At 46.2% G+C, this 21,922-nt stretch overlaps 1 protein-coding gene across 3 annotated transcripts in view; it reads right to left on the reverse strand.

The window, feature by feature from the left end:
* Positions 1 to 20,055, reverse strand: part of DCC (DCC netrin 1 receptor) — a 1,086,625-nt gene extending 1,066,570 nt beyond the window's left edge. For all 3 annotated transcript variants that reach the window (XM_077892657.1, XM_077892647.1, XM_077892640.1), the window contains exon 1: positions 19,898 to 20,055. In XM_077892657.1, the coding sequence (XP_077748783.1) occupies positions 19,898 to 19,988 (91 nt within the window). In that variant the 5' untranslated portion in view covers positions 19,989 to 20,055. The remainder of the gene's footprint in view (positions 1 to 19,897) is intronic.
* Positions 20,056 to 21,922: the final 1,867 nt, after the last annotated feature.

Here is a 21,922-nt window from a genome sequence, read left to right on the forward strand (position 1 = left end):
ATGAGAGACACCCAGAGAGAGGCAGAGACACCGGCAGAGGGAGAAGCCAGCTCCATGCAGGTAGCCCAATGTGGGACTCGATCCCGGGTCTCCAGGATCAGGCCCTGGGCTGAAGGCAGATGCTCAACCACTGAGCCACTCAGGCGTCTGGTGAAAAAAGGAGATCAGAAGCTGGTGTAACAGTTCTAGATTTTGAAATGCTGCTTGACTTCTCCATCCTAAAACAGATTGGCTTCAGCTAGGAGAAGGCTTTCAAAATCAAAATGCCATACACAGCCAAGGGCATGTTTCTTCATTAAACTCAAGAGTTTAATTACATTGTTCCTGGAAAGAAAGCAATGATATCATAGAATAGTCGAACCACACATCCCCAGCTTAGAGTGATTCAAGGCCTGAAACTTTTTAGGAGGTGGACAAGTCCGTGAAAAATACCCCCAAATGCATTATTTATAGGAAACTCTGCCAGGATTCATTAAAAAGAAAATTCAGTGCCTTCTAGGTTTTACTCTTTGATATTCATCATCTTTACAGGTCAACTCAGTGGTATGACAGAGGTGAGAGATGATTCCCCTCCTCCCCAATATTTCTGCAACAAAGTAGAGGCAAAATCTTGCCAACTTGAGGTTTCCCACCGACTTCATCAAAAAAAAAAAAAAAAAGCCTCAAGCCTGCTTGAAAAGTAGACAACTAAGTTTCAAGTGAGAACCACATTTCTCAAACATTGGATGAGCCACTGTTCAAAGCTACTGCATTTATAACTCCCCAATCCATTTAAGATGCTGGATTAGCAAAGGCAACTTAGTGACCCAAAAAGGAACAGTGATTTGGATAAAGAGAATACACTGAAGTTCAGTTTAATAAAGATTTCCTTTTAATATTTCTCAAGTTGTTGCTCATCACCATCTTACTTCTAATAATATTTGGATTTGATGTTGTCAGTTTAATTCTGATTGGCCCCTTGGACAACACCTTCCAAAAAGAAAAAAAAAGAAAAAAGTTAAGGGGCCAAAGAAAAGGGCAATTAATTCTCATGCATTAAGAGAAGAAATCTGTGATATTTGAAAATCTGTTTGATAAAAATAAAAGAGAAATGAAGACTTAGCAGCACCGTGGTCATGAGAGGAAGTAAAAGAGAAAACTAGCAGTGCCTTTGTTTTCCTGCTTGCAGAGAGGTGATAAGTATTTATTTGAGTTAATACACTGTCTTCCTGTGAAGTCATCATAGCAGAAAAAACCAACCTGCATTTTTGTCTACCTACATTCCAAGGCAAGAGCACCAATCATTTCTTGGGTGTTTTCTGCACTATTACATCATCATCACTACAATCAAGCACTAACTGGGGGACGGGTCTTTTCCTTCACACAGCTAACCGTTCCCTTGTGATGAGGCTTTTTTTTTTTTTTTTCCATCTTTAGTTTGGTATTTTATTTTCAAAAACAAGAAAGGTCTTTTAACAAATCAGGTTGAGACTTGGTGATGCACCTTCACCCCTGCCACCCTTCCAATGCTTCTTTTTTTTAATTTATTTTTTATTGGTGTTCAATTTGCCAATATACAGAATAACACCCAGTGATGAGGCTTTTTATGTATTAGCAAAATGGCCCCAAGCTGTACAGAACTAGAAAAAGTCATTGGAAGAAGAAGCATAATTCTTCAAACCACTGTGGCCATAAGTGCCTAGGGGCTCCAGGGGGATAGGTGGGGGACGTGGGGAGCGGCCTTATGAAGAGGACAGATGCCCTGAGACAGTTGTCCTGACCTGGCCAGTATCTGATGAGCGCCCATGCAGCCCGGTGCAGCACATTCGGAAGTCACACGAAGGAGCTGTGGTGACGCTGGCTGTTTCTCTGGCGACACTGCTGATACGGAAGCAAGCCCAGCACTCAGAAGACAGAGAGGCTTGCATAAGCAGCCCAGTAGGATTAGAATGGTACTTCCCAAACTTTGCCTTGCACACCATCACAAAGGAATCTTGTTAAAACCTAGATCCCGAACGAGCAGGTGTAGGAAGGAACCTGAGTCTCTGCATCTCAAGCAAGCTCCCATGTGATGCTGATGTGCCTGGTGCACAGGCCGCTGTTAGAGAACAGGTGGCCGTTTCTGAGAACCAGGAGCTAACGTATTCCTTTCAAATGGAAAGAAGAAGACCACCGTGCCTAGCACCTGAGTCTCTCTTGGAGATGCCTCATGGACACCCTCTTCATGATGAGCATGTCCTCTCAATGAGAAAACACGTTTCAGTTTTTTGTTGTGTTGTGTGTGTGTGTGTGTGTTTTTTTTTTTTAAGCTCTATCTGCTTACTTGGTGAAAAAAAAAAAAAAAAAAAAACAACCACAACAGAGCTCAATATTTTAAGGGAGTGCAAACAGAAACATCTCTTTCCCCAGATCCCATAGTAATTATCTGACGGATAGAAAAAGAGATACAAAGGACTGAGCCCAACCACTGGCCAGAGGTTTACATCGGAGGGATGGAGTTATGGGTAAGTTTTTTTTCATCCAATTCATAAATTTCTATTATATTTGAATTTTCACAATGAGCAGCTAGGTCTTTTTAGCCAGAAATTGTAATAAAGATATCGACGGACATAAAGCTTTGAGAGGGCCAGGCTTCCCTCTCTGCCTGGCTGTCTGCCCTACCGTCCTACAAGCATCACCTTCTGCTGCTGTGACCTTATGTATGACCAGCTGGGTAGCCGTTGAGCAGCTGGGTGGTTGTATATACACTTCAACTTTTGTAAGAAATAGGACAGATCTATCCGTTTTGAAGTTTAAAGTATTAGAATTTGTTTGTTGTCACAGTGCATTCCGTAAATGAATCCGCTTACCCATATCTAATCATGAGTAAAAACAATGCATTCTCACCAGCAATCCCAAATTGGTACTTTCCCTTCTAGCAGTTGCAAAATAATAAAATGGTTCAGAAACTGAACATTTGTATCCAATTTCACTTTTGGCTTAGTTAAGCAAAATCATCATCCCCAAATAAAGGCTTTCGATGTTTCTCAAACAAGTTTCCTTGCTGACACAGCGCTTTTCATAAAATCATACAATGGCCCCTGATTTTTTTTTTTTAAATGATGCACCATCTCTTTAACAGAAAATTGGGTTATTGATTAATTGATTATATGCTGCTCGCAAATGCCAACTTAAGCACAAGTAAGGAGATGCTATTGAATGTTCATAACTCAAAGGCTGCAAGATCACACTACATGGTTGCATTATTACCGTCTCCTATTTTAATGAAGACATAGCACAGCACTTTGTTGGCCTAATTTATACGATATATCAAAACTATGTGAAATTTCCTTAACACCACAATGGAAGAGAAATCACAACACATATGTGACTTACAGAGCTTAGCCTGGTTGTTAAGGTAGGGCATTAGCATTCCAAAGCCGTAGTCTGAATGTTAGTCTTTTATAAGGTGGCAGTGAATTTCTTTTCAGAGGAAATTAAAGTGCATGAAGCTGTCTTATAACTTGTTAGTGAAAACTGTGACATTTGAAAACGATTAACAGAAAATTGAGTTTTTATTTAGATACTCAATAATCTAGAAGTGTCTAAATAATAAATGGCTCATAGGAAAATACTGCCCATTTGGAGAGGCAAGGTGAATATTATAAAATAACAATAATATAATAATAATAGCAACTACTATTTATCTAGGAATTACAGCATGGATTCCAGAACATGTACTTTGAAGCAGGATTTGAGTCACAGGTCTACAATTTACTAGCATGGAGCCACTGAAAAATCAGCCAACTTCTTGGAGACTTATAAAAGGACATAATCATACAACATAGAACAATTAGGTCCTTATTGTTTTACTCTGAGGAGTAAATAACTCGATGTGAGAACACACAGCAGTTAGGTCCGAGTGCAGCTGCAAATGACAGAAACAGAGGCTGAAAGCCAAAGAGAGGTTTGATTTCTCACGATAACAAAAAGTCCAGAAAAGAACTCTCCCAAGATGGCACTGCTGCTCAGGAAAGTCATCGTGGACTCAAGTGTCTTCTCGTTTCCTTTGCTTCATCCTTAGCTTGCCTGAACTAAGAAGGCACAGAAAGGTAGTGCGTCTTGTTCTAGTTCTCCCGCTGGGAAACTTCTAGGGCTAAGGACCTTGACTCAAGTCCACTTGACTCAAGATCACACCCTGAGCTCAAACACTGGCTCAATACGTAGAGATCTACCATGAGTAACTTTTAAAGAGAATATACAGTAAAGTACAGTGGTTTTCAAACTTAAATGTGCATAAGAATCCTCTGGAAGGCAGGCCTAAATCCCTATTTCCTAGTCTGCCTAGGCTGCCTGGGGACTCTGATTCAGGTGGTATACGGTGGAACCTGCACATTTATTTGCATTTTAAGACACAGTCGTGTGGGGCTGACGCAACTACACCTTGAGAAACCTGCAGAGATACTAAGCGTTATACAAACACCATCTATAATTCTTAGAATAACGATAAAAGAGTGAAATTATTTTAAAGAGGAAGGAATGAGTTTTGTGGGATTAAATACTCTGTTTACCATCTCATTAAGAAGTAAAATATCAATATTTAATAGAAATGTTTGGAATGGTTTCAGATTTATAGAAAACTTGTGCTGATAGTATAAAAAGTGCTCATACACCCAACACCAAGCTTCCCCCATTAACAAAATATTAATATCACAGTTATAAAAATTAATGAATCAAAAATTGACATATCATTTTTAGCTGAACTCCATAATTTAGATGTCTTGAGTTTCTCTGCCTCGCTCTCTCTCTCATGAATAAATGAATAAAATCTTTTAAAAAATTAAGATTTTGATGCTAGGTATGTTTTGTTTTAAGTATGAGCACTTTTGGGGAACAAAAAAGTGGGATGTATTTTTTGGTTTTGGTTTTGCACTTGCACTTGCTTTTGGAAGGTTTCAGATATTTGCTAGTCAGCAGTAGACTGAGTCAGAAGACTTGGGTTTTCCTTACAGAACCTGTAACTTCTGTGGGATCTTAAATAACTTATCACAAGTTTTCATAACCTCACAAAACATGTGTGAACATCCTGCATACTCATTAGAGGTTAGACAATGGATATGAAAGCTGCTGGAAAATTTAAGTATTAGAAAAACGTAAAATATCATCAGCAATTATTAGTTATCAATCATAACCTTCTATGACCGAGTATTTGGGTAGAAAGAACAAAAGAAGAACTAAAATTCTTCTAAAATTCAGCTGAAAATTCTGAGCTGGGCTACCTGCACTCTAGCTGTAAAATGTAGAGAAAGTCTTTTACGAGCTAGCTAACACCTGCTATCCATTAGTAATAAAGGATGTTGGCATCCTGTACCAAAGTTTTCTATACATCTTAAAACTGTGCTGAAAAGAAAAAGATGGAAACATTGATTTCCAGCACAGACTTCCAGCAGTTCAGGGGTGTAAATATGCTTTCTCAGCCACTCGATCTCAGAGTTCGAACTGTGGTGTGGGATGGCATCTGTCTCCTCCTGAGCATCACGTCCCTCTGAGACCTCCCTAAAATTATTAGGTAAAGCCTTGCAGGCAAAACCTCTTCATTCTAAAATTACATTATTTATGCTGCCAAGTATACTTCTCAGGTGACCTTGTCACTTTTCTCTCCCTTTTAGTCCCAGGCTATCACAGATCTGTTGGGGAAGATGCCAGTCAAGGAGCCATTGCTGGTGATGAGAAGCGGTGCCCATGGCACAGAGGTGGCTGGCTCTTGAAGTGAAGCGCTCATCAGCCTCCCTCTTTTTCCCCAGAGCCTGAACAGGGACAGAGCCATGTCCACATAGAAATACCCTTTCTAAAAAAAAAAAAAAAAAAAAAAAAAAAAAAAAAACACTAAAAAAAAACCTAAAGAAATACCCTTTATGAGCTTGGCCACCAGGCTCAATTCCTCTTCCTGTTCTCTATCTTCACTCCTCACTCATTCGGTTAATAATGTTCTATCTTGTGATCTGCTTTTTCTTTTCTTCTTTTTTTTCATATTTAAACTGCCCATGTCTTATTTCCCCAAGCATTCTGTTAACTCTATTAGAACAGTGCTGGTGGGCTCTATGCTTTCTACGTCTATCGTAGGAGCCAACAAATGCGGTAAACCAAGCATGATCTCAATAAGTGTCTGTTGAATGAATGCACAAACACAGAAACAGCTAAGTGCACATTGTGTCAAGAACTGTGCCAATTCTTTAGGGTTATGCATTAAAAAAAAAATAACCCACACAGTATAGAATTGATGAATCACTATCATCACATGTATCACTGTACACATGAAAGTAATATAACACAGTATGGTAACTATACCATAAAAATAAATAAAATAAAATAAAATAAAATAAAATAAAATAAAATAAAATAATAATAATAATAATAATAATAATAAATAAAAATAAATAAATACAATTAAAAAAACCCAAATGGCAACGGTTTTCCTGACTTTAAAGATGAGGACTCTGAGGTATAAAGAGAGTCAAAGAGTTAAATCTGGGCTCTGCAATGTGTACAAAAATGTCTCATGCCATTCATTCTTGGATTTGTAATTTGGGGGTGCAGTTACCTTCTCTGGGACTCTGTTTGATCATCAGTACAATGGGAGGGTCATCTTAAACAACTGCTGAGGTCCTTTCCTGTTTAACCGAGGCTATGAAACACACAAAGTATTGACCTTTACTCTCTGGGTGACTCTCTTATCTCCATCCTCTTGTCTTGGCTTCCACTGACTTCTACTAGACTAGCATTTTAACTCTTTGGCTCATGCCAATTCTCAGGGAATGATCCTTCTCAGGAAAACAGAGAGCCTATCCCTGGAAACATTATGCAGGAAATAATTATTCACCTATCTTATTCTGTTCCATTTTCACATATGTGAGTTGACAAATGCCCCAAATGCATTAGTAAAAGGGCCTGATGAGAGCAAACTCTATAGACTCATCCTATCACACCACATATTATGCTCATCACATCATACCACATACCAGCATTTTAATATTTGCAATATTTCCTTGATTTTAGATTTTTCACAAGAACTTTGTAATGGTGTCAGTAAAATTAGTAATAGTGTCATGTCAAGAAAAAAATCAGGCAAAAAGAAGGAGAGAGGGAAAACGAGAATAAATTTCTCTACTTAAAAGCAGGGTACTCTGAAATTGAACACAGCCTTAGCTAAACTTTGTATGGCTTGTGCACAAGAATAACTTCAGATTCTGTGCAAACTTCAGAATAATCATTATATGAAAATCAATTCATTTATGGTTATTTATTGAATGATTAATATGCACCCAGAACAATGAAACACAGAAGTTTTAAACATGACTTCTCCAATAAATACATTATCCTCCTATCTCCAAAAGACATCCCGATAATGAAAACAAGCTGTTTCTGAAAGGTTTTTCGGTTTTGCTGTGGTTGTTTTGTTTTGCTTCCCCCATGGGGTTTTTGGCCAGGTGGCTAGCCAAAAGAAAACAAAACAAATAAAAACACACCTTCAGTCTGAGACATCAAGTTTGACTTTAGCATTCGGTTGGAAGGTAAGAACTGGATGAGCCACATATGACAGCCAAGGGTACAAGTTGTTTCTAAACCTCCAAATGGGCACCCATCTTCTCTGGACTGTTGGAACAGCTCCCCTTAACACGCCTTGCCGCCATGCCCTAACTCTTCCTCTTTCTAGCCTACGGCATGTTGTCTACAAGAGCAATGAACTGCTGACTGCCCTTCGAAATTTCTCCTACTCCCATCTCCACCCAGGTAGCTAATTTAGGGTGACCAACCATTCCAGTTTACCTGGGCCAGTCTTCTTGTTAATAAAGTCCTGCTCCTGGGAAACTGCTCAGTCCCAAAAGAATGGGAACAGTTGGCACCCTATAAATGCTGCAGCAACCAGGACCAGGGCTGTGATGCTCCCTTACAGTCCTATTTATTTTCCTATGTTCCACTCTCACCACCTATGATCTTGTTCTTCCTCTATTCCTTATTTTTTTCCTAAAGCCTGGTTAAATTATCTCTCCTAAGCTATAGGGTAGGAAACACATTTTTTTCTCCTCCCTGAGAGGCTGTGTCACCCCTCTATGAATAGAATTTTACTCTGGGGGGAGGGAGAGAAGAACCAGCAGCCTTACATAACCTTTCACAAAGCTCTACTCATTCTCTACCGGGACCAGAAAAGGGCCTACAGTTCATGAGCTAAGCAGAAACTTCTCTTACCAGGAGGAACACTAGTGATTTTCATTCAGATTGATCTAATCTGCACAGCTGAGCCCCCACGTTCGCTTCTTGTACAGTCTGACTTGGAGCATGCCAGCTAAAGCTCCTCTGTCTGCCAGCAGTGCGGAGCAAAAGCCTCAAAACCTCGCACTGAGCTTTCTGCCTGTACAGCTTTACTCTCCAAAAACCTCGGTTAGACCCTCTTTTCTCCTGCACAGAAGCCGAGGGAGATGAGCACTTGGGCTGTTCCATGGGCTGAAGACAGGTCCCAATCACAGGGTAAGATCAGCACCGGGTCACCCTTCACCGTCTCACTCTGAGCACCTATGTATGTGTTTTTAGCATCAGACTTGAGACGCAGAGGAGGGAGGGTTAAAGAAGGATCCAGGGTTCCCATGTCCCTTTCACGGGCCTGCTGTCTCCCCTGAGCCTAAGTATTTTTAAGGAGGAAAGGGCACAGAAAGGGGGGACAGATAGGAAATGATAATCAGGAGACCCTTTTAAAATGTGGCTTCTTCTCTGGAGCACTGATGAGGAAAGAAGGGGGAAAGGCAGATGGAACACCTAAAGAACATTTTCAAAGGGTTTTCATCTCAAGGAAAATGAAATATGTCATGGCCAAACCAGAAGGCTCCGATGTTGGCATCGTTTGCCATTGCAAGACCAGCTCCTGAAGTCAAACCCCTACAAAGAGGCTTCAAATTAATTAAAACTAACCTAGTATGGCTGAACCATTTCCCCATCGATGTAGTACAAGGAAATAGAGCAAGGGTAGTTTCCTCAGTGGGTTTTCAGTGTCCTAGGGTAGTGTCCTCAGTCACCAGGGATTCTAATTCAGCAAGTCTGGGTATGGCCTAAGCTTCTGCATTTTGTAAAAGCTTCCAGAAGTAACAAACACTGCTGGTCCATGGGCCATACTTTGAAGAGCAAGGCCCAAGGACACTGGTTCTCAAAACTGGTTGTACTTTGGAATCACCTGAGGGGATTTAATAACTACTTATATGTTAGGCCTCATCCCACAGAGTCTATATTAATTGGTAAGAGGTAGGGCTAGGCTTTGATACACAGCCAAGGGGAGAGCCCTTTCTCCAGAGAGAAGACCTATGGGACAAATTATACCTAGCACTACACATTTAACCAAGCCCGTGCTAGCTTCCGAGTGGCCATGCCGAGCGGATTGCAAGAATCAATGGGTCTGCAGAGAATGGATGTGGTTCATCAGGGAGTTAATGGAGGAAGTGAATTTGGATGAGAAACCCACCTGAGGTGTGTTATGTGGGGTCAGATTTGAGCAGTCCTGCTGTGTCAGGTCTAACTCAACTGACCCTGTTAGCTGCAGCAAAGGCATGGACCACGGCCTTCGAAACCCTGGCCCCCACACTAAGCACGGGCTAGATTTCAAAACTGCAATTGGAGTCTATCTTATTTTATTTCTAATTCCTTAAAATCAATAAAATTGAACAGGGTTCTAGGGTGGCCCCCCCATGCCTGTGAAATTTTCTATTTAGGAAGACTATCCCAGCATAAATCTAGCCCATATTAAGAGAGTAGTAAAAATAGTATTTACAGAATATTTATTGTGGAGACTTGACTAGTCATTTTTTTTTTTTAATCTAACTGTTGAAATGAGTTTATCTCCAATTTAGAGTTGGAAAAGAGAGACTGGTTTTGTCTCCATTTCATAGATGGGGAAGTTGGGTTTCCTCCCTAGGTTGCGCTACCTCTCATCATGACCAAAGACCACATGTAGGACGATGCAGTGACTCTTTTGCAACCTGCAGCAGTGGAGGAAACGTTGCAAGCTCAGTGACTTCTAAATGAGCTGTAACTTAAAGCTAAGAGAACACTCATCCGTGTTTTTAAGACACAGTAATGGAGAGAAAATATTTATGAAAAGAGCATACTGACACAATAATCTGGAAAAAAAAATCTTAGCTTCAGTTTTTTTTCTTTTTTTTTTTTAATTCACTAAGAGTGATCAAGCACACATTTCAAAGGAGACCGCAGAAAAAAGAAACATCACCATGATGTTTTCTATGTGTATAGAAAAGGTGAGGTTTTGTCTCCCTCTAAGCAGTGATAGCTTCCCAAGGGGAAGTAACCTGTTACACGCGTTTATTAACAATCATTTGCATTTGCTAGCCTTTTATATTTGTTGAAGTTCCTTTCCTTTATCACACTAGGGATGTCCACACGAGCCCATAAGGTATTTCCAGACACACAGGATAGGTTCATAAATTCACCCCCAAGAGGTAATAACGAAAATCAGGACAAACACTGCCTATGTAATTTGCTTAAATTTTTAAATGATCATGCTGAGATTAGAAGAAGGTTTTTGTCATGAACTCATTTCAATCCATTCAACCAATATATCACATACGAGAAAGAGGATCCAAAAGTATTCTCCAGCCTCAGCTAAGCCATTATAATGTTCAGTTTTCCTGGCCCTGGATACACTGATCTTCCTTAGGTTCACTATGCCTCCTCCCACCACAGGGTCTTTGCACTCATTTTTCTTACCTAGCCTTCTCTTCCCTGCCCTTCTCAAACATTCCCTCTTTAAGTTAACTCATTCTTCGAATGTCAACCCAAAATTTTCTCAGGGAAGGCTTCTTTAGCATACAATCTAAGTCACTCTCCCACAATACTTTGTTTTGTTTTGTTTTCAAAGCCTTATCTCATTTGAAATGATGGGTTAATATATGTATTTGATTAGCATTTTCATTCAAGGCTCAAAATTCCATAAGCCTTAGCACCGTGCCTGGCACACACTCAATAAATAAGAGTGGGTCATGGAAGTCTAGTGGGTCATGGATGTATTTCTATCAACAGGCTGTCTGATATCTACTAGGAATACCTCCAATATCTTCATTCGTAGCATACCTATGGCCTGGTATGAGTCTGATTGACAACTTTTTACCTGCCCTCCTTTTAATTTTCCTTCTCTTTTGGCCAATCAATCTAAAAATACAAGGATGAATGCATCCTTGGGGATGGCTCTCCCATCCCATCTGGCTAATATTAATATATTAATGTTATAATGCATAAACACTGTAGTTGACATTTTTTCAGAGTCGGCCTCACTTTGTGCTTCTTTTTTTAATGAGTACTTCATTCTGCGTTGTATGCTGTTTGGCTCTGTCCAGGCCCATCACCTACATTTGATGACAAACCCTTGGAGGGCAGAAACACAGTTAAGACTTTCATTTAATTCACTGTAACCCATAGCAAATGCTCAGTAACTATTATCTTGAATCAACTTCTTGATCTTATTTGAGCGTTATGACACCTCAATGATTGTATTAAGCACTGATAGTCCTCTCTAAAAGATGAGAACACAGATTTGAAGGGAGACAAGTATGTACCCATGAATGACGACTATCCAGTAAGTTAAAGACTATGCTAAATCTGTTGGTTCCAATATATGCCTTGGGAGAGCCTACTTAGAAGAGAACATTAATTTGGGGGCTCTTGATTACCAGAAAGACATAAAAAAAAACCAGAGGGAGTCCAGGTAAGAAAAATAAACATGATTAAGCTTCTGGAGGGGGTGTGAAGAAAGACTAAAGAAATTAAATATTTGTAGTCTGGTCAAGTAAAGACTAAGGAGGGAAAACAAGAATGATTTGAGGCTAGAATGACCTAACATGCTTCCTCATAGAAGAGGCTGACTGCCACTGAAAAGGGAAAATAGAAAATAGGGAGCTGGGTGACAGGAGCAATGGGAATCACATTTAGAACAGGACTATCTAGGATGAAGTACAAAATAAATTTTTAACATTAAGAACTGATATGCTGCTGAGAAGTTTCCCAAGGGAAACACTGAACAAACCATCCCTGGAGATGTCTCAAACTGGAGAGAAAAAATAACTAGAAATTGTCCTGCAGGGAACAGCCTCGCCCAGACATTAGACATGAAAGGGAAATTGCAGATTTTCTCATTTATATTCTCCTGAGATCCCACAAGGCTGAGAAAAGATGTGGCAACAATGGATGGAGAACTCTGGGTCCAGAGGGTTTGCTCAGATGTCTCTGCCTTGGTTCACATCTCTAATGAGTCAACACAGAGGCAAGGGCAACACACCAGCGAAGCCACTGCTGGCATATCTATTGCTTCATTTCACCCAGGGCCTTTCATTAGCCTGTCCCGTGGGAATTGGTGAAACAATTATGAACACAAAAACTGGGAGGTGTGCAAGCATGAGAGCTGTCTGAAACCCAGAGTCATATATGTGACTCTGTGATCCTGGGCTTAGTATTTTATCATGCTGCAAACATACCCAAGTTCAGATGGTCAGGCTACCATTTTAACTCAGACTCCTCTCTCCCCTTGTAACCATGTGATTCAGTTGTCCTTAGGTTTCACCATATTCAGAGGATTATTCATCAAATTAAACCTGGCATCCAAGCATCCTGCTTCCTTATAAGCGATATGCAGCAAAGACCAAACAAACAGGGGAAGGCAGGACACTGACAAGGCAAAAGTTGCTCTAGATGACCAATTATTTCAAGTGGTTAAGGATCTGTTTTCCATTTGGAAGATATTTAAGGAAAATCTGTGCTAAAATAAGCACGATATAGTATCAGGCAATAACCTCCCAAAAGTCAAGATTACAGATAACATCTAAGCCTAGTTGCTTAGCAGGAAAAGCAGAGTAACTACTGATAATATTGATGCCTCCAAAGCTAATGGTTGTTCAGTTGGAGAAACAGAATCAAAGAATTATCTGGCTCAGACCATAGATGGCCACTAAATTAATGGGGAAAAAACGTTCACCTTATTAGCAATCAGGGAAATGCAAATTAAAAGCACAGTGAGATGCTAATTCACATCCACCAGATGAGGGCAAATTAAACATATGACAATACCAAATACTGGTGGAGACATGGGGCAAAAAAGGCTTTCCTATGATCCTGGTGGGTGTTTCAATAGATGAAATTTGTCACGGACTCCACAGAGTAAAGATGCCCTTTCTGTGCCTTAGCAATTCCACTCCTATTTATGTACCCTAGACATGATGGCAAATTTGTTTTGGGGAACATGTACAAGAATGCTCACAACAGCATTACTGGCAATAACAAAATATTTCTCAAAAGTCCATCAATGATAGATTAAAGTGTGATTAATTAACATCATGATTATTAATATCATTAATATCATAATTAATTAATATTATAAAGAAAGCGATTGAAATACAGCAATATACATCCTCAATCCTCATATGAATCTCAAATATTTAACGTTTAGCCAAAATGCAAATCAGAGGAGACCACATACATTACATTTATTTCATAATGGTCAAGTACAAGCAAAGCAAAATAATATGCTGAAGATGCATATATATATGCAGCAAAACTATAAAGAAGGCAAGACTAATGAACATAAAATTAAGAAAATTGCTGATGGGTACGATGGGTTATTTGTTTCATTATAGTTATTGTTATCATGATCATCAACATATTAATTATAGGTAGCATTGTATGTACAGGGTAGTTCATAAAAAATCATGTAATGTTGAAACTAGTAACATAATTAAAAGTAAGTAGTCTACACCCTCATTTAACAAGGGAATACATGTCGCACAAAGAAAAATGGCAACCAAAGTAATACTGGATTTCAGAAGTGTTTACAAACCCGTTAGTTTAAACCAATTAGCTTTTTTCCTCTAATGAAGGACTCAGGTCCCGATTTAGAATCTCTTTTATTTAGACAGAACTGCAAAAACAAACCAACAAACAACTCAGTTCCCTATCTCTGAGAAAATCAAGAGTAGAAAAATAGAGAACTAACTTTGAAGAAGTCTTACAACAGAAAGAAGTTCCAGCGGGACACATGCAAATAGATAAAATGCATTTTATAAATCAGTTAATAAAAGTATGAAGACAAAAGCAGCAACCCATGGCCACTTGATGGGAAAATAAACAGCCCTGCATGGTGTAATATCTTCAGAAATCACTGCTGTAATATCGGATAATATACTAACTATGTCACAGTGATGCCTTGGATCTATTAAAGAAAGATTATATTATATCCTACATCCTTAAAAGACGGCCAAGTGAGGAAACAGATTTAAAGACTATGGAAAAATAAGTAAATCTAAAAAATGTTGCCATTTAAGCAGCAACGTCCATTGCTGAGAAAACAGCCACGGGTAAATAACGTTTATATTAACTATTTAACTCTTTTGTTCTCTTATAGAAATAGAAATGCTATTATTTTACATTATAGAAATGTAAAAGCATATTTAAGAATATCTTTGACACTAGAATCATGCTGGCATTATAAACCCTGTTAGGTCAAAATGTACTAATGAGTTGGTATTTTCATTACACCGCATCATAAAGATTAATTCAGTGGAACATTTTTGTCCCGGATACTCTCAAGAGTAGCCTTCTAGCAAGAACCAATCTTTAAAGGATGCGCAAAGGACAAGGGCAAAATCCCCAAACCGAAACACATACACCTGTTAAGTCCCATCATGATGACCACAAGCAACATGCAGAAGCTTCCTCCCTGGAAACGGGGATGACCGAGTAAGCACGAAGTCACAGAATTTGGACGTGTGAAATTACGCTGAGGGATATCCTGAAAATAAGATGTGAGTTATGGGCACTGGGCTCAGGGAATTTAGCAGAGAAGAGAAACTGTCCTACCCAAGTCAGGTTATAATAATAGACTTTAAAAATGTGATCAATAAATATGGAATGATTTGTGTGTTTTCTGGTTGAACTTTCCCCCCAAGAAATGAAAGCTGTGAATAATACGGTTGTTTGGACCTATTTATAAAAAGCAACAGGCACTAGCATCACCATTGGCAAACTACCATCAATAGTGGGGGGGGGGATACTCGACTGTACACATTACGTATTTCTAAACCATACCGCCAGAGTCCAGGCGTATCTAAGCCACCAAGGGAAGCATATTTGCTAAACAGTCCAGTGAAAGGGGCCCGGTTCTGCTAACCGCAGGCTAAAATTTGTCAAAGAACTTGAGGGCACTATAGTAATTTTGATCATCAATCAGCCAACCTGTATTTCCACGCGTTAGGATAAGGAACACAGAGGATAAGGACACAGAGACACAGAGATACAGAGACACAGAGGATAAGGAATCAATAACCCCACCGTGGGAGGAAGCAAAAGTGTGGCTCTAAATTGCACTGCAATTTACCTGAGTGCTGCAATTATAAAGGTGTATAAGAATTTGCATTTTATTTTATTTATTTTTTTTTTTTTTGCTATTACCTACTTGGCATATGTAACATGCAATTTTATCTTGCACATTTCTTTTAATTGGTCTACAGGGAAAATAATCTGGATTGTTCATCCTGTCTTATCGACGAGTTGAACATCCGCTTTACTCCAGGTCTTGTTTTGAAGAAAAATATGGGTCACTGCCCTGCTATGGATATTATACTACTACTAAGAGCTGCTTTGACCTCTGTTAAGTAGCAACTTTGAAGAAAATTAAATTAACTCCTACATTTTCTTAGAGCTGATGAGCTCTAGAACCTCATTAACACTGGCTGAGAGGCCACTAGTCAGAGCCTCCTATGCTAAGAGCACTACTTAGCCGTCTTCAGAGCTCAATTTAACTCTCTACTGAAAGAAACACGCACGAAAATTCAAAAATCCATCTTTAAGGCAAATCCCCATGACCCTGCAAAGTATAATACAGCGTTTTTAAGCACGGTCCCTTTGGATCCGGGGTCTGGATTCATGGTAACAAAGCCCCTCCGGGGTTGTATCAAGAGAGGTAGTAGTACTGATGCCACATAGTTTAAAGGCGAGAGCCGCCCCCTGAGAGACAGGCCGGAGAGCGCGGGCAGGCCGCGGGCAGGCTGCAGAGCAATGAGCTGGGTGTGCGTCCCTATTACTATATCATCAGTCAGTGCCTTTCAATCAAGAGCGAGTGAGGTCCCAGGCTATGACTCATTAAGGTGTAAGTGCTGTGACAATTCATGAAACTCTTCAATCCTCCTCTGGAGCATCGTAATGAAAAAACAGGGAGAATTAAAACAAAAATAAATAAATAAATAAATAAATAAATAAATAAATAAATAAATAAATAAATAAATAAAAGAAAACTCCACACTTACATTTTAGGTATTGTAAATGCTCCCAGTATCTATCCCGGCATTTTAGGGATCACATTATGTTTCCAGAACCAAGTGACTTTTTATCTTTGGCCAACTAATCAAGTAATCCTCCGTGGGCTTATGTCATTCTTCTTCTTCCATAGAGGCTCACCAAGATTTCCTGGAACTTACGTTCACAGCTAATCTGAGAGATTAACGCCTGAGGTGGATCAATCCGTCACAAAGGCATCCTTTGAGCTGGGAGCCGTGTAACAAACACCAAAACAGGACAATGCGTCCCTAACTTGATGCCAGTTCTTGAGAGCCATATGGGCTTTGGCTGCAGAAAGCGGGAAGACCCAGAACCAGGCAAGAAAGGCTCACTGGCTAGTGAAGTCCCAATAGTTTCCAGAAGTGTCCTTAGGTGATCGGCACTGTTTTAATTCAGCCGAGTGTCACACATTTGGAAAGGTGGCAATCCCCTCTGCTCTGTGTGTGCATGATCATGTTTTAAATTAAGAGAGAACCAGAAAGAACTCTAATGTTTCCCAATAGAGTTGCTCTGGCTGGAGGAAGCATGTGGAGGAAGGTTTTTGCACGCGCAGTTTAGGGTGGCAAATTCTCCAACAAATATCTGCTACAAAATGTAACCGTAGGGCCCCGTCTTCCATGGGAAGACATTCTATTCGGACGTCGGTGCTGCCTGTAGACATGTGGCACCATCTAAAGATAAAGAGTGGTCTGACCGAAAAGTCAAGAATTAAATCAGGGCTGCTCTCTAAAGGAGGGAGATGGTACTAGGTGACCCCACCATGCGCAGCAGAAAACACTCCAGGAGCAAATCACCCGTGTTTGAAGACTCAGATTATTGGATGAACCGAAGAAGACGTGCAAGCCAGAGAGGAAAAGAATACTTCCTCCTATAAAAGATGCTTTTGCGGATAGAATGCTGGGATCCCTCTGGAAGACGCATCGCCATCCCCTCCCTCTCCAGAAACAAGTAAAAAAATCCCCCTCCTGCCCAGAGTCGCCTCCCCAAATCTCTTGTCAAGGTTCCCATTTCTGAGAAAACCAGTCTACAGGCCCCCAAATACCCTCTACGCCAGGAGAGGCTTTCAGCAGAGCTTCACTGAGGAATTTAGGGAAGATTAAAGCTCTCATCTTCAATGAAAACAACAGGGAAGTTTGCTGAGAGGTTAACTTGCCAGAGAATAAATGCAAGTGCTGCGCACTGAGTTCTAGACCCCCCGCCCCCCCCCAAAAGGTGCCCATCAGCAGCTCAAGGCAGCCCAGCTTGCAGGAGCTGTAAAGCACGTGCCCTGGGCCCAACACTCACCCAGAACACACGTGGTGGCCGGTCCACGGGCTTCCTAGGTCGCAGGGGAACTGCTGCTGCTGTGACAGGTCGCGGGTGAGGGATGCTGGCCCAGCCCCAGGGGACTGGACACCGGGCCACCCTGCTCCCCGCAATGGAAGTCCCAGGGGGGCATCTGCTCTGCTGGGGCTCAGGGGTGAGGAGGGGTGGGGCTGGGGGCAGCGAGGCCTCATCGGACTAAGTCCAAACCACACAAACCCCCATATGGGTTTTTTGGTCCAGAGAATGTGACCCAGACAGGCGTACCTTAAACTAACCCGCACTCGGTAACGGCCAGCATCCAGAAGTTTCCTCTCCCCCGAGATCCCCACACTCTACTTGGAGCTTGCGGCTCCCCTGGAATCCACCTAAGGCCACCTGAAGGCCACCACCGTCCTCCAGCACCTAGTGCTCGCCCCTAGGTGCCCTCTTGTGGGTCACAGGCCGCATCAACCGTGCAGCAGGGTGGGGCTTGGCCCGGGAGGCGGGAGGCACCCGGCGCCCGTGCTAGGGCCCAGGCTAGGGCCGCAGTGCCCGAGGTGCTGCGCGGGGACGGGCCGGCCAGGCAGGTGGCGCCCGGGGGTGACCCCACCCGAGAAGCCACCAGGCAGGGAAGCGGGGGGGCCTGAGTCAGCGCCCAGCCCCGGAGCAGCCCCGGGGAAAGGGGGTCCCCCGCAGCCGCCCAGGGCGCCCCTGCCAAGGCCGCTGGCTCCCCAAGACGAAGCCAAAGTGAAGCCGGGACAGCGCGGCGGCCCCGCCCTGCGAGTGCGGAAACTTGGGTAAATGGAACTTGGAGCTCAGCACCCCGCAGCCGCCCCAGGCCGCGGTCACCCCGCTACGGCTCCGTGGCACTTGGGCGTCCCCACGACCCGCGCCGTCCAGTTGCTCCCCAAGGACCCGCGTCTCCCTCCCCGGGCGCCGCGCCCCTGCCCCGCCTCTGGGTCCCCGCCTGGAGGGAGCCTCAGGGTGCGCGGGGCCCTGCGCACCTTCAGGGGGAGGAGGAGGGAGGGGGAGAGGGACAGGGAGGGGAGAGGGGCAGGGAGGGAGGGGGGAGAGGGAAGGAGAGAGGGGGAGAGGAGGAGAGGAGGGGGAGAGGGAGGGAGAGAGAGACAGGGAGGGAGGGAGGGAGGGAGGGGGGGGGAGGGACAGGGAGGGACCTGGAGAGGGAGGGAGGGGGAGAGAGGGAGAGAGAGGGAGGGAGGGGGAGGGGGCCGGGCTGCCTGTCGCGCAGATGCGGCTGGAGGCGCGTCCACACACTCGCGGCTCCCGCTGGCGCGCCGGGTCCGGCCACACCACAGGCGGGCGCACACACGCGCACACACGCGCACATGGACACACACATGCACACACGCACATGCACTGACACACGCGCACACGCAGCCCTCCCTGTCGGGCTCTGCCGCTCCGCCGGCCACAGGAGGCCGAGAGTCCCGTCGGCGTGGAGCCCGGACTGGGGGCCCCGCGCTGCCCGAGCCCCGCGCCCCGAGAGGCGCTTCTTCGGCGGCTTCGGGGGTCGAGGCCGGGGGTCGGGGTCCGCGGTCCGCAGCCCGGGCCGACGCGGTCCGCGCGGTGCACCCACGGCCCCCGAGCCCGCGCCCGGCCCCAGGCGCTCTCCGGGGGGACGCGCGGGGCCTCGCCGCGCTCCCCGCGCCCCGCGCCCCGCTCCCCGCGCCCCGCGCCCGGGGTGGCGCCTGACCCCTGCGCTGCCCCTCCCGGCCGGGAGACCCGGATCGCGCCCCGGGGCCGGCGCGTGTGTCCAGCAGCTGCGCCGCCGAGCGTCAGGGCCCCCGGAGTTTGCAAGTATCCCGGGGACGCGGGGGCGCTCCGCTCGGTGCCCGGCGCCGCGGCGACCAGACCCCGGCACAGGACCCGCCTGCCCCCGGCCCCGGCCCCCGGCCCCCGAGCCCCGGCCCCGCCGCCGGGCGCAGACCGCAGCCTCACGCGCGCCGGAGCCCACGGACCACCGGCCGCCCCCGCCCCGGGCTTCCCCGGAGCGCCCCGACGCCGCCCCCCGCCCGCTCCCCCGGCCGCCGCTCCCCTCCGTGGCTCCGGGCTCCGGGGCGCAGCCGGGTCCCCGCAGCCGCAGCCGCAGCCCGGCCCCGCCGCCCGCCCGCCCGCCCGCAGCGCCGCGCACCAACTCCGCGCCCCGCGCCCCGCGCCCCGCGCCCCGCGCCCGGCCCCGGGGACGCCGAGTCCTCCGGCCGCTCAGCAGCCGCGGGCGCGGGGCCGGGCGCGGGGAGAAGAAAGGAAGGACCCTTACCGGCGGCTCGCGGGGGCGCGCTGAGCAGGGTCGCGGCGAGGAGCACAAAAGCCAGCCCGGGGGCCCGGACGCGGCCGGCGCTCGTCTCCATGCTTCAGCCACAGCTTCGGGGCCGAGGTCCGGGGCCGCGGCGGCGCTCACACTCATGCACCCGGCCCCGCGCGCACACATGCACACTCGCGCCGAGCCCCTCGGCCGCCGCCTCCTCCTCCTCCTCCTCCTCCTCCTCCTCCTCCTCCTCCACCGCCCCTGCGCCTCCTCTGCCTCCTCGCGCGTCCGCCCGCAGGCTCAGCAGCCGGAGCGCGCAGCCAAAAGTTGCATCCGGTGCCGAGGCGCCGAGCTCGGTGCAGCCTCGGAAAGTCCCTGGGGAGCCGGCGCGGGGCTGCGGGTCCGGGGGTGTGCGCGGGGGCGAGGCCGCCCGGTCCGCCGCGAAGTTTCCGGGGAAGGACCGGCCCGGGCGCCCCCGAGAGCCCGGGCCCGAGCGCCGAGAGGCGGGTGGCTCACTGGCCGCGGGGCCGCCGAGCCCGAGGAGCGCGGGGCTGCCGGGGAGGCGGGGCCGGGGGGGGGGGCGCGGCCCGCAGCTGCCGCGCGCGCGGGTGTCGGCGAGCAGGGATGCCCTCTGTGGGCCGCGCGCGGGAAGGGAAGCACCTGCGGCCGCCCAGCCCCGGGGCCCCAGCGCCCGCCGCCCCCGCGGAGCCCGTGCTGCGCCCGGGAGGCCCGGCAGGTGCAGGGGGGCCCGGGGGGTGCAGGGGGCCCGGGGTCCTGGGGGGCCCTGCGCCCTCCTCCGCCCGCCCGCCTTCCGCGCAAGAGAATCCTTCCAGCTGCAAAGAATCCCCAACCCCAGCTCCCCATCCCCGGGACACGGGGGGAAACTGAGGCTCCGGAGCACGCAGACGGGGCCCGGCCACGACCGCTGGGGCCTCCCGGGTCTCCCCGGCCCTCGCCCGTGGGCTCGGCTGGGCGCCCCCCAAGCTCCCTGGAGGCCCCTGTCCCCCAGGGCTGTCGGTCCCCTTGGAAGAGGGACAGAAACAGGTAATTGCAAGAGCCCTACGATGGGCCACCTGACCGGGCGGGGGTGCCCTCCCCGGAAATGGTTTCAAGCCCATGGCCTTGGCGCATCTGCGCTCCCTTGCAGGGCCTCAAGCCCGTGGCTCCCTCACCACCACGAGTGTGCAATGCCACACACCACACTCGCTCACGGGCTTTTGCTGAATAAGTGAACTTACAAATGAATGAATTCGCTGAGGAAGGATGAGGAGAGAAACGCATCCCCGGTAAAGCTCAGCTACAGGTTCTCCCCAGTCCCAGGTCTCCCCGGGACTCCTGAGGACCCCCACATCTCCCAAAAGCGCTCAGCGCCTTACCCACGGGTGAGGCCCTCAGGGTGCAGGCTCAGGACTTAGGGTTTACTCGTGGACTCTATAATTGAGAATGTGCAGGAGGGTTACCCTCAGCTCAATTCAGAGCAAGCAGCCTTTCCTGGGTCCGTGGATCTTCCTGGGAGGTCCCTGCTGACAAAAGTCCAGGAGCCCATGAATATCCTGAAATTTTATTTATAAACCATACACTTCTGTGCACTTTTTTTTTTTTTGACCTCCTGGGGAGGGAATCTTTAGTTTTCATTAGATGCACAAAATGAATTCAAGTATGTCCCCGGCCAAAATGATAAAAGAGCCACTGGATTAGAAAGTATGGTGTGAGGGAAGAGTTGCAATGTCTTCCTGGAGAGAGACATCCAGTGCTCCGGTCTCCCCCAGACATAGGAGCCTAGCAACCCAAAATGGTCACTGCTGTTCAAACTCCATTAGGGGGACCCTGCTCAGTCTAGCACAGTATGACTAGTGATAAGTGGCCCTTAGGAACAGCCCTTGACTTTGGTACCCTGAGTAGTCCAAGGCATCTGCCCACTGACCCATGAGCTTCTAAAAAGATCATCAGCTTCTCTTCCTCCACTTCCTCCCACTGGGTTCCACAACTACTTCTGACGGTTGCTCATACCTGCTTTCTCAGTATGGCCTCCTTCTT

Source organism: Canis aureus, chromosome 1, assembly GCF_053574225.1.
Source record: "Canis aureus isolate CA01 chromosome 1, VMU_Caureus_v.1.0, whole genome shotgun sequence".
In the NCBI taxonomy this organism is placed as follows: Eukaryota; Metazoa; Chordata; class Mammalia; order Carnivora; family Canidae; genus Canis; species Canis aureus.